The 13,211-nt window shown below is 38.8% G+C and overlaps 1 protein-coding gene across 2 annotated transcripts in view; it reads left to right on the top strand.

The window, feature by feature from the left end:
- Window positions 1-1,066: 1,066 nt before the first annotated feature.
- The window catches only part of LOC111336181 (uncharacterized), a 25,452-nt gene continuing 13,307 nt past the window's right edge, over window positions 1,067-13,211 (top strand). The window contains exons 1-2 of one of the 2 annotated variants that reach the window (XM_022942230.2): window positions 1,067-1,200; window positions 1,544-1,610. In XM_022942230.2, the coding sequence (XP_022797965.1) occupies window positions 1,548-1,610 (63 nt within the window). In that variant the 5' untranslated portion in view covers window positions 1,067-1,200; window positions 1,544-1,547. Of the gene's footprint in view, window positions 1,201-1,290; window positions 1,310-1,543; window positions 1,611-13,211 lie in introns of those variants that run through there. The other variant, XM_022942231.1, reaches the window with a different exon arrangement.

The following is a 13,211-nucleotide window of genomic DNA, read 5'->3' as shown; positions in this document are numbered from 1 at the left end:
ATCCAAAGTGTTTTGCCCAGATGCGTTGGCCATGATCGGTGAGATTTAGGCATAAGCCGCTAGTGTTTTTTACTGTATAATTTTATTGATAAAGCAAATGCTAATATAGACACAGAATTGTACAAGCGTCTGAATTTCTTTGACCTTTAAACATGACAAAGAAGCTTTCAAGTTTTCGAAGGTTAGATCAGACAACTTTTGAGAGACTGAAATATATCACCTTAACGTCACGTTTTCGCCACCAAAAAATTGAATAACATAACTTTTATCAGCATTCGACGTAGGTTACTTGCCTTGCTCGTTCCCATAGTAGAACTTGATGACGTCAACTAACACAGTGAAGGTACATCTCTGCTGATGTCAACACTTGAAGGGCCTTACTGTTATTGACTTACACGTGAGTCGGGAACTAAAATTTAGGCTCTAACTCACACCGTACTCCTCACCAAGGATGCAAAGAAGCGGGGGACGTCTTATAGTCCCTACGTCCTAACACCCTTGAGTTTCCCTTCAGAATAAAATACTCTGTATTCCCTTTAAATTCCTAAAAAACGCAGATGAAGGGAAATAAATGTCTATGGCCTTGATCACTAACCCTTTTTCGTAGAACTTGAGGTTTTTATGTTCTCCCCTAACTCCCTAGAGGAGGGATTTTTATCGGGCCAAACTCAAATAATCTTGAGTTTCCAACGTTCACTGTTTTAAGGGACTTGTCCAAAAAATACCTCTTTTGAGAATCGTCCTTGTTGGATCACATGATCTGTCAAAGCGGTAACCACGAGAGACCGCAACACCGAAAAAACATCCAAAGACATGATATTCATATCGTAGTCTAAGTATGCGCGCGCAAGCCTCTTTGGAGGTAAGCATTGTGCGACGATCTCAGGCTTATAGTTTCCTTGCAAAGTACCTCGAGAAAAGACACCAACTACCCTATTGATCTCTCTCATTATTGATAGCTTTACATTTTAGACAGCAATAAAACGCAGGAGAATTCTGCTCTTACTTCCGCGTCAGCTTGCGTGACATATAGATGCGCTGGGCATGGGGCGAGTGATCAAAGTCCCCCGACTCCAACTTCGTTTCACATTTACATTTACGTTTTCCCGTTTGCTTGCAAGCTCAGCTGAATTCATGAGTGACACCATAAATGAACTTCGAAAAGAAAATAGGGACTCTTCTCAATTAGCTACAGAGCAGGTAATTGTACGTAATCATATGTTGTGTAAGCCATATTCTTGAGTAACGTCCGTGATCGCGCAGTGACTGGTTTACTCATCGCGTCAAGGACTTCCGTAAAGCAGTCGAAGTACGCTAATAAGTTAACAATTTTTTGAAAGATTTCTTGGATTTCTTAGTTGCTTCGTTTTACGCTGTGCCAATTTGGCAGTTTTAAGATTCCCATCTTAAACACAATTCAGTTATATGATCTATTTACGGTTTAATTACAAGAATGTGAACTCAACCAACAGTTTGCCGTGTCTAGGTAGTCAACCAAACATTAAGCGAAGCTTTCTGTTGCTACGTTGTTTTGCCTCTACAGATAAATGAGAAGCGGGATCAATATGCAGTCAGTAATAGTATTTTTAGCCTTTTTTCGCTTCTGTTTGGTAAGTTGCAGACTTTAATTTCTTTGACAAATTTAATTTGTGAAGAAACTTAATTACTTTAAAACACGCATAATTAATGTCAAAATATATGGAGTCGTTCAAGAAAGCTCAATCTACCTCTTTCATCAAGACATTTTACGAGCACATCAGCTACTCTCACTTATATTGGATGGGCATGGGGTTTAAATGGAGAAGAATCTGTCAACAAAATGAACGATACATTTACGCCTTTGAAACCTTTTTGAGCTAGTGGTAAACACGGGCTGACCTTTACGTTTGCATAATCATATTTTCGAAGCGTCATATCAAATTCATCTAATGATTTACTTTGTTAGAGATCTATAGATTGCTTCAACTGAACTACTTGGTTGGTGAGCGCGTACGGTTTTATTCTCGAGTTGTGAAGAATCGCGCAGCAAGTGAATAAAAATCGCACGAGCGAACTAGCCATGAAGTAATTAGTTTATTATATTAGTATCACAAATGCTTGTAACTTTAAATCACATTCAACTGACCACAAAAGACAAAGAAGTCGCCAACTCGATATCGCTTTTGTCTATACTTAGTCAATGCTGTCAAGACGCCTAAAATGCTGCATTCGAATAGGCTTAAAATGCGAAAGGACTGTGCTTTTTAAATAATTTCAAGCAAAAAGATTACAAACCCATTCAAAAAAGTTTGGCTTACATTTGACAGTTAAAGGGTTTCTGAAAATATTAGCTCATATACGCTTTCAAACTAACAAAGCGTTTTCTACTTTGAATCGGAGTCGAGTACTTTTAGTCTTTTGTACCTCATTGTGGACTTAATCTCAATTTATAACATAACTAAAGTAAAGCGTGCACTCTGATTGGTCAATTCAGTGTCCACCATTTGCCCATGGGTGTACGCTGCTGACACGAACAAATACAAAGACTAGTTTTCCGTGCGCGCTTGTCTATCTGGTCACGTAAGACTTGTGACAGAAAAGAAAATTCTTTTGCTACAACGCATCAATGTTATGTTAAAAAACAAATGGTAAACGCCACAGTGTACACTGTTGCATGAGTTATGGATGCACTTGGGAGGTTTGCTAAGCACTCAAGAAGCTAGAGTCGCTCTCGACTATCGCCTCGCGCGACTCTTACGCTTCTTTCGTGCTTAGCAACCTCCCTCGTGCATCCGTAACTCAATAGTGTATGCTATGATGTTTACCATTTGTCAATTCTGGAGTGGCCAAGGTTGGTGAGTGATTAAGGCTGCTGATAGAGATGTTGAATTGACCACCATGAATATCAGCACCGGTAAACAGCGACATTGCTTGCTGGCCATATTGATAATCTGCGGCCGAACTAGCTGAATAAACTGTGGTTGAAGGACATTCAGAACCTAGAGATAAATTTAATTTTTCGTTTTCTTGCTCCTCGATAATTTTTTCCACCGAATTGATATCTGCAGATCTTGAAGCCATAATTCTGGACAAGCAGGAAACGTTGCAAACATTCGCTTTCAACTACTCGCATAGCCGCTCCGAAAGGCGGGAAAAACCAATACGATTTTTCTCATTTGTGAAAAAAGCGTATCAGGCTGCTGATTGGTCATACGATATCTTTCACTTGTGAAAAAATTGTATGACCAATGGATTGCTTTTCATTAGAGTAACACGATTTCTATTCGGTGAGTTTGCACTGAGTAAATCTCAGTACTTATATAATAACAATTTTAATATCCAACTACACTCTGTACAGTTCAAATAGCGCCTAAGACGAGTATAAATATCACTCGGTATTTGATCTCCAGAGAACCGGTTGGACAGGTTTTCTCGCATCGCGTAAGCGACGAATTGCAGACCTGCCAACCCCTGATAAAGGAAAATCTGGAGACGCATCAAGAAAAAAAATCTGGAGATGCTACAAAAAATAGTAAGATTCGATTTTTTTCCCGATCAAGATCGATATATAGATTTAGCCAAGCCTAAAAGCGGAGCTCCCAATTAGTGAAACTTTTGCAATAAAATTTCTTTACATATATTAAAAGTTTTTAGCCAAAAATTCATTCAGTATAGATGAAACCCATCGACACTTACATGTAACACGTGCCTGAGAAAAGTCAAAATTTTGGAGAAACCAAGAAAGCAAACACAATGCGCAGTAAATTTTTAAAAATCATCTTTTCCAAAAAACTAGCTCCAGCGAAAAAAGACTAATTAAAGTACTTATTTCCGATGAAAAAAGCGATAGGTGCATTTTACGTTTTAACTAAAAAATCAAGATGAAAGATAAAAATCGCTAAATATTTTTGCATGTGTGCAAATAGCCATGTGGAGGGTGTGGACAAAACCTGGCCTAGGCCATGGCCTACCCTGTGGCCTACCCTGTGACCTACCCTGTGGCCTACCGTATGGCCTACCAGTGGTCAGATTTTTAAAAGGATAGCATTGCTGGAAACCTTTCAACGTTTTCCTGAGTACTGTCTTACCAACGACTTTCTTCTGCTGTTTTGGCGGCCACATTCCGATCAAAATTTCTTGACCTTCTGATAGAATAAGGAAATCGGAGAACAGAAGCCGGTTAACGCAACTTTTGGGCAAACATCATCATATCAGCTCTCCTTTCAAATTAGTGCAATACTGGCCCTTTCTTTGGAAAAGCAAGTAAAGTTTGCGAAATGTTTACGACGGCAATGCGTGCGTCTTCCGGGGTGCTCGTTGCAAATTCAATACTCTATAGCAGTTGAGGGCACTTAAAAAATTGGCCTGGCACGTAATGTTTGCGTTTTCTTACCTGGATACGTATGCACTCCAATATAACGCCGTTCGTTACATTTTTACACCAGCACTCCACTATATGTTACCAACTGACAGCCTGCATGATAAAGCCGCCATTTTGTATATCCCCTCCTCTCCCCTCCCCCTTAACCTACAGGTACCGTTATGGTTGAGTGCTGTGATATTTGCAGTGTTTCGTTCCCTTGGACGTTAAAAATCGTGTTAGCGACCTCTTAGTATACCCTTTTCAGAGACAGATAATTGTACACCAGCGTATTCGTTCGACTCTTACTGATTTTATTTTTATGTTTTTAAAAATCTGATCACCGGTAGGCCATAGGGTAGGCCATAGGGTAGGCCATAGGGTAGGCCGTAGGGTAGGCCACAGGGTGGGCCACAGGGTAGGCCACAGGTTAGGCCATGGCCTAGGCCAGGCTTTGTCCACACCCCATGTGGATCATATTTCTAAATGGAATATGCGAATTTGTCCGTGAGCGAGGAGATCTCAAGTTCCACGGAATCTATCAATAGGAAGCAAGACTAAAATGGCCAAGAAATATTTCGGGACGACAGATTTATTCAAAACAGTTTTTGATTTCCTGTTATAAACGAAAAATGCACGTATTTCTTACGTGTTCAAAGTTCACGCGGTAAAATTAATCATGCTTAGATGGTTGTCACTTACCTTAAAGGCCTGAAATTGCCCAGCGTTATGTTGAAAATTCTGAAAAAACTTCAATTTTACGCAAAATCTTACGTACGTACGTACGCTCGGTCAGTCACGTGACAACCAAACGAAAAGAAGTCGACTATATTCCGTGGGTATGGGGCTGTGCCCCACGCGCGCGAAGCGCGCGTGGGAGCCCCGCTAAAAAAATCCCTTTTCCATACACCACTTTTATAAATGGCTGCCGGATTGATATTCTTTAGTTTAAATTAAAATTAGCCTCACTAGCCTCGCTTGAGATAATGCATTCTTTTGAATTTTAAACTGGAGAACGAGGCCAGAAAAGCTAATTTAAATTTAAACAAAAGAATATCAATCCAGTAGCCATTTATGAAAGTGGTCAATCGGGGATTCAACATGGATAGACACCGCGGAAATACGTTTTGGTGACGTCACAGTGGTCAGTGGTCATCAACATTAGGCTGCCAAGTGCTTCCATTTGTTTGTGGACAAGTTCGATGAAAATATCGGCTTTTTGCAAGGTTTTAAGTCGGAAAATATCCATGATACTTCTCCTTGTTTATTATGGTTGATCCTTTGGATGGGTTTTTAATACTAAAACCACGTCTTAACATATAGCGGTACAGGGGAATCATTTTGTTTGGAGTTTTGTGCTGTTTGCTGACTTTAGCTGGCCGTCGTTACGAAGTGCGATCGTAGTTCGTCAGTCGCCCTCGCCTTCAGAATTGTCAAAAACAGCGATAGTTATCCAGACAAAGCAAGAGATTAGTTCTGTAAGATAATTTTCCAGCGAGTCTGAAGACTGGTTGGATTTTTAAGTGTTATTAGCATGAAGCGATACACGTAATTACTTTGCATAGCTTTACATAGTTTTCATGTGCTTAAGGAATCATATACATCACATGCTCTGAAGCACTGTAAGGATAATTATTACACGCCTCAGGCAGTCAGAGGGCCAATAACTAAAATCAACCAATGAAAATGCTCTAGTGCCGGTCAATATTCTCTCAGTATTGGACCGGGCACTGTCCTGAATGGTCCCGAATGATACCCCACTTGTGTCCCTTTGAACTTCAGTCGTATAATAAATCTCTTATTAACCAAGCTTGCTTGGGACCGTACTGGAAGAAAATCGGCCCTCGGCCTTTTTTGTACGGACTGAGCGCGGCCCGGTCCGTACTGTTAAGACCTCGGGCCGATATTCTCCCAGTACGGCCCTCCCGCTTGGTTAATAAGATATATTTATGATCCCCATCAGTAATATTACATCATATCCCCACACTGAGAACATCATTATGAAACATTCCTATTTGACTTGTAACCATTTTTTTTCAAGGTGGCAAACTATATGTATATTGCTGAAACTTGTTGAGAATTTCTTATTGACTACCACTAGCGTAGCCATACCAGTGCTCCCCTTCCCTGTAATAAGTTGGGAAAAGGACATCTGCATGGTGCTATCATGGTTCATGTTTGGGAATATCCCATCACTGATTTTTATTTGACTAGATGGGTACAGCAGTAAAAGGCTAATTACAAGCTTTTGGTTACTCCTCATGATTTACTGTTAACTGGGAATTGACAGCTGACTTAATCTAATCAATTTTCTCCTGAACATTTTTTAACTTCATTTGTTCGACTTCAGAAAATACTTCAGATAATTTCCCTCTGACATTTCTAATTTGGAAGATTAATCATCATAATCATTATGTTCTTTACACCTCCATTAACAACCAACAAGAATTCTTTGTTTATAACTCAGGCATGCAGCTTCTGAATATAAGAAATCAAGTTTAGAAGATAGTTGATTCATTCAAGGCTGTAGGAATATGAGAAAAGACAATGCAGTGCTTTATTCACATCGATTAAATTATATTATAATAATTATTTTACCTTACAGTAGTTTTGTTTCTTAAAAATTTGTTTTCTAGTAGTACCAAGATGGTAATGTTACTTTGTGAATCAGGGAGTTAAATAAAGCAGAAGTATTCTGTTAGCTCAGTACATTTTATGTTGCAGATGGCATTAAGTTAGTTAAGAAAGAAAAGAAAAAGCAAAAATAAATAAAATAAAATGATTAGTGAGGGAAAAGCAGCTTAAAAAAATAGACATACTACAAATAATTCATAATTGTAATGAGAAATACTTGTTGGGAAAGTAAAACTATTGCTCAGACAAAATTACAGCTTCTTAGAAAAAAAATTAAACTAAGATGGAAAGTGAAAACTTCTTTATTATCATTATAATGGACATTTTGTACTTAAAGCATACCTCGGTTTATTCTTCCTCTAGTTGAGCCAGTCTTTGCACTTTTGGGGGCTTCAGTCCTATGCATGTTACAGTCGTAAGTTTTTTGGCCAACTATGATACATACAGTAACTAGTGGGGATAGGGTGGCCGTGCTACACGGGCATGTTTTGTCTTCTTTTCGGCGAATCTGACCGAAATGCCGTTGACATGCCCATTTATACGGTTCAAGCCACTGCTTTACAAACCTGATAGTGCAGCGTCCTCGGATCACCGCTTCAACCATTCAAACATAGGCATGCTACGCATGCAGGAGTTATTTTTTTGGATACGTAGGTTGAAATGGGACACTATATAACTGATGCTGGTGTCTGAATAATTATTGACAAAAATAAACTGCATTGGTACAACGCTTCCTGCAGTCCCCTTCACAGCCCTAATTTGAACTTGCCACGCAACGCTATCTCTCATGACGAGACTAAACAACAACCTGCGAGTAGGTTAAAATTGTGCTTATTGCCGTTCCTTCGTTAGAGACAAAGTCCTAGTTATTATTCTGACCATTAAGGGCCAGAATCAGAAATTCTGTTTTGTTTTTCCTGTACAAGAAAATACACAATAGCGTGCAGTTTTTAATTGGCGTTAAGTAATGTGGTGGGGCATATGGTATTGCGTGGACTGGACTGGACTGGACTGGACTGGACTGGACTAGTAAAACGCGGACTAGTAAAACACGGACTAGTAAAACACGGACTAGTGAAACGCGGACTAGTAAAACACGGACTAGTAAAACGCGGACTAGTAAGACGCGGACTAGTAAGACGCGGACTAGTAAAACGCGGACTAGTAAAACGCGGACTAGTAAAACGCGGACTAGTAAAACGCGGACTAGTAAAACGACAACAACAAAAAAAACAATTTCATACGAAGGCATTATAAGACTTAATGGGAAGCCAATTTAGTAAGTGACAATCCCTGTTTGACTTTTAAGCTGAAAATGGGTTTGACATGCGGCAGATACAAACGAATTTATAAGTTTAAGCTAAGAAAGAATTTAATTCAGCACCAGTTCAAAATTCTAAAATACACTTTCGTCGTAAATTTCACGGCAGAAACGCAGGAATTCGATGAATAAAAGTCGCATTAAATCTCCTTGTGTCTAGGTAGAAAGAGTCTCATTGACTTCAGCTTTTCGGTGGAAGAATAACCGATTTACACACGCCGTTACAGAAAACAAACAAGCAGACTGACGACTCCAAAACACAATTTGCATTCACTTACAATTTCACTTTCCGTGACATTTTAAAACGGAACAGAGGTAAATCTTCGAAGATTAATCGTCGTTGGAAATAAAAAATACTTTTCGTAAGATCTCTGTTTTTCTCTTTACGAGAAAATCGTCGCATGATCAATTATTTCGTGTGTGTTTGTCACACAAGTACTGCCGTGTCTTCAAAAGCGTATGCTTCAATTGACAGGTGTCACATCGTGACAGTTACTTTTCCAAAAAATGTTTGAAAATTTGTTCGGAAGCCTTTTAACTACCATTACAAATAAAAATCTTTCGTTGCAAGTTTTCTCTTTAATTTGAAGAACCCGAATGATTTTAGGGCTACAATTACGAGTTTATTTACGGGAAAATCCTCCTTGAACTGAACAATTTTATAGCGAGTGAGTTATAAAGAAAACAAACGTTATTCAAATTAAAGAGAAAGCTTTCGCCGAAATATTTTTATTTGTCAGTGTAAAGATAGTTAAAAGGCTTCCGAACAAATTTTCAAACATTTTTTTGAAAAGTAACTGTCACCATGTGACACCTGTCAATTGAAGCATAAGCTTTTGAAGAAACAGCAGTACTTGTGTGATTAACACACACGTGTTAACTGATCATGCGACGATTTTCTCGTAAAGAGAAAAACAGAGATCTTACGAAAAGTATTTTTTATTTCCAACGACGATTAATCTTCGAAGATTTACCTCTGTTCCGTTTTAAAATGTCACGGAAAGTGAAATTGTAAGTGAATGCAAATATGTGTTTCCCGCTCTTTTTGGTTTTTATCTTTTTTCACACGCACGCACAAATGACAACTTTGTCCGCAACGGACGCGGGTCCTTTCGTTTCAAAAAAATTTGGCAAAATCGGTCAGCCCCACCCAGGCACACCGGCGTCTTTGATGATTTTTAGAATTTTGAAACTTTTAGGAAACCGCAAAAATTGGGTCGCATTAGAAAATGCTTGTGTTGACAGAGTTTAATCCCTAGAGTAAACAATTCGGTCGTAATGCGACCCGAGCCTTAAAGAATCCAGGATGCTACACCAATTTTTGAACAGTTCAGAAATATACGAACAGTTCAGAAGTTCCCATTATGGACCGACCTATGCTGGTGAATAACACTTTTATCTTTTTCTAACGCATAAAAACAATTATTGCTAAAAGAACCCGAATGATTTAGGGCTACAATTACGAGTTTAATTACGGGAAAATCCTCCTTGAACTTCACAATTTTATGGCGAGTGAGTTATAGAGAAAACAAGCGTTATTCAAGTTAAAGAGGATGTTTTCGCCGAAACATTTTTTTGATAAGCAACTGTGACGATGTGACACCTGTCAATTGAAGAAGAAAGAAGCATACGCTTTTGAAGAAACAGCAGTACTGGTATGACAAACACACACGAGTTAAATTATCATGCGACGATTTTCTCGTAAAAAGAAAAACAGTTAGAGATCTTACGGAAAGTATTTTTTATTTCCAACGACGATTAATCATCGAAGATTTACCTCTGTTCCGTTTTAGAATTTCACGGAAAGTCAAATTGTAAGTGAATGCAAATATGTGTTTTGGCCGGGAGTTGTCAGTCTGCTTGTTTGTTTTCTGTAATGGCGTGTGTAAATCGGTGTTTCTTCCACCGAAAAGCTGAAGTCAATAAGACTCTTTCTACCTAGACACAAGCAGATTTAATGCGACTTTCATTCATCGAATTCCTGCGTTTCTGCCGTGAAATTTACGACGAAAGTGTATTTTAGGATTTTGAACTGGTGCTGAATAAATTCTTCCTTAGGCTTAATTTATAAATTCGTTTGTATCTGCCGCATGTCAAACCCATTTGCAGCTTAAAAGTCAAACAGGGATTGTCACCTACTAAATTGGCTTGCCATTAAGTCTTATGATCGACTTCGTATGAAATTGTTTTTTTTGTTGTTGTCTTTTTACTAGTCCGCGTTTTACTAGTCCGCGTTTTACTAGTCCGCGTTTTATTAGTCCGCGTTTTACTGGTCCGCGTTTTACTAGTCCGCGTTTTACTAGTCCGTGTTTTACTAGTCCGCGTTTTACTAGTCCGCGTTTTACTAGTCCGCGCTTTATTAGTCCGCGTTTTACTAGTCCAGTCCACGGAATACCATATGCCATGTGGTGGCATATCCAGGAAACGAGGTTGAGTTTTGGCATCGAGTGTCAGTCAGATTTGAAGTCCTGGCCGCGCATCAACGATAAGCTTGTTACAGTTTATACTCATCTCTCGAGTGAACTTAAATATATTTATTTATAGTACAAGCCTAATGCTGTGAATCACTACTATTGTTAACGTACTGATGAAAACAACAACCCTTGGGAACAGTAATACAACCATCTTAAGTAAACGTTGGCGATTGAAACCATCCGTAAATAAATATTGCGAACAAAACAATTGTACTTTTCTCACCAAAAAAAAAAAACTTGTGGAAGTTACTGCCACATACCTTTAATTTCAATCAGTCAAAAAACTTGAGGTCTATAAAATGCCTTCTGTGATATATCGTTCCGAGGCAAAGGTTTGTTATTAGATGTAAGCAAGAGAAATCCTTGTAAATAAAGTCATAGCGTTCAAATACAACTTTTTATTGAGTGATACCGCCTTTCCTCCGGCGATTTTAGTTGTTCCAAATTTTCATGGATGGCATCAACTTGTTCCGAAGTCTTAGCCTCCATAACTCTCCATGTTAACAAACCATGAAACGCACTCGACAGCAATTTTGCTAAAACAGCAAAGCCTTCAATTCGAACCAATTCAATTCAATCCGCTGATCCACAAATCCGGCCCAAATATAGGCTCCGTGTAGCTTCTTGTTCAGTAACAGATGGTTGCCTGAAAACACTCTTCCATATAATTTTGCAGTGGAAAGCTCTATTTTATCTCTTACAGCCTCTGGACAAAGATATTTTCCGGTCTCCGTTCTTCGAACAAGTGAAAGTCGATTGAACCAAGAGAAAGTATCATTCTTCAAAGGATAATAAGGTGGGCTACTTGATTGGTTGTTGCCTATCTGGACTTTGCCCTTTGCGTGCGAAATACGTGATAAAATGCAGGTTGTTTGCAGGAAATTGACACGCAATGGGGTAAAGTCCAGGTTAGCTATAAGCGAATTTTATTGGTAGAAAACGTCTGAGCACGTGAGAGTTGCGTGGAAAATTAACCGACCGTATCATTCTGTCCGTTGTGAAATATTTTTCATTGAGGTAGATTTATGTCATAAAATTTGCGTTGTTTACTGGAAAATGGCATTTCGTCTAAAAAAATCTAATCCATACTGGCGAGTAAAAAGTAACACGCAATTGTAACGGGAAAGTGTCGTTTAAACAATATTTAATTCATGGAGGACTTTAAGAAGCAAAGAAACGGATATGTAACATGGCAGTCGACGCAGAAAGTAAATGTAACTTGGTGGTCGTTTCAACCGCTGCTAAAAGAGCAACCATATGGCAAAAAAAACAAGATTGTCAATCAAATATGATTTACCCTAATATCTTGCGCAAGATTTACCAGAGTCAGTAAAACTAGCCTTTCCGAAACAACACGCTATAGCGCTAAATTCGTGTTAGGCCTCCAGCTGACGGTGTATGCGTCGTAAGTGAAGGAGCGGTACACAAAACATGCATCTTTCAACTCGCTAATCGGTAGAAAAAGTTCCCTGACGACCTTTCAAATCCAGACAGATCATAGCGATAAAATCCTCATAAAGGACATGAGCCATTACACTGAATAGATGGTCTTACAACTCTTGTAGATGTCATCTTACCTCGTTCCTTGAGTGAAATTCAAAATTGGAATCGCTGATTAACTCATATATAGCAATGAAATATCCTGAAGTTGTTCCTATCAACATCTGAAGTAATATTTGATTCAAAATTTTTCTCATGTTCCACTCAGTCTCCTTCAGAAGGAAGAATAAGCATGATCGTACAACGATCACAACTCCACCACTTTCCCAACACGACTGATACATTTCCTTAATTCGCGAACCGCTCTCTCCGACTCAAGCGTTGATTCGCTGAAATTTGAAGACCTGTCAAACCACAAATTAGCAAGAACGCTCTGATTGGTGCGACATCGAAAAATACTACAATCTGATTGGTTTGTGATACACCAAAAAATTGGGCCAATCACATTGCGTTGAGATACACCAAAAAAAAGATGCGCCAATCAGATTGCTTAGAGATACACCAAATTGCGCTGATCAGATTACACTACACCACTATACACCAATCTATACGCTAACATATAGTTATTTTTTTTAAAAAAATAACTCAAAAATCGTCTCATTTTTAGCCTTGGTGCATAAGCTCTTTTATAAACAAAACTTAGTTGCCACGGAGCCGCCAGCGAAAAACAACAATTTCATATCGTGTGCAACTTCAGTTCGGCTTTGGCAAATTATATAATTGAGCTTAAGAACTATCCAAAAGGTGAGCCGAGTTTCAAAGCTAAGTTTACAGTATTCTTTCTAAGTTTTGACTTTTTACGTTGTCGATTTGACTCACGGCGAAAAACATTGTAAAAGTTATCGGCATTTCATGGTTTCGTTGAGGTGTCCGCTGACCAGTAAAATACTGTATCGTGCCCTAAAAAACGTATTTCCGCGGTGTCACATGGATACGAGGTCCA

The sequence above is a fragment of the Stylophora pistillata genome, chromosome 9, assembly GCF_964205215.1.
Source record: "Stylophora pistillata chromosome 9, jaStyPist1.2, whole genome shotgun sequence".
Taxonomy (NCBI): Eukaryota; Metazoa; Cnidaria; class Anthozoa; order Scleractinia; family Pocilloporidae; genus Stylophora; species Stylophora pistillata.
Note: the sequence above shows the minus strand (reverse complement) of the source record. Positions and strands in the feature narration are given on the sequence as shown.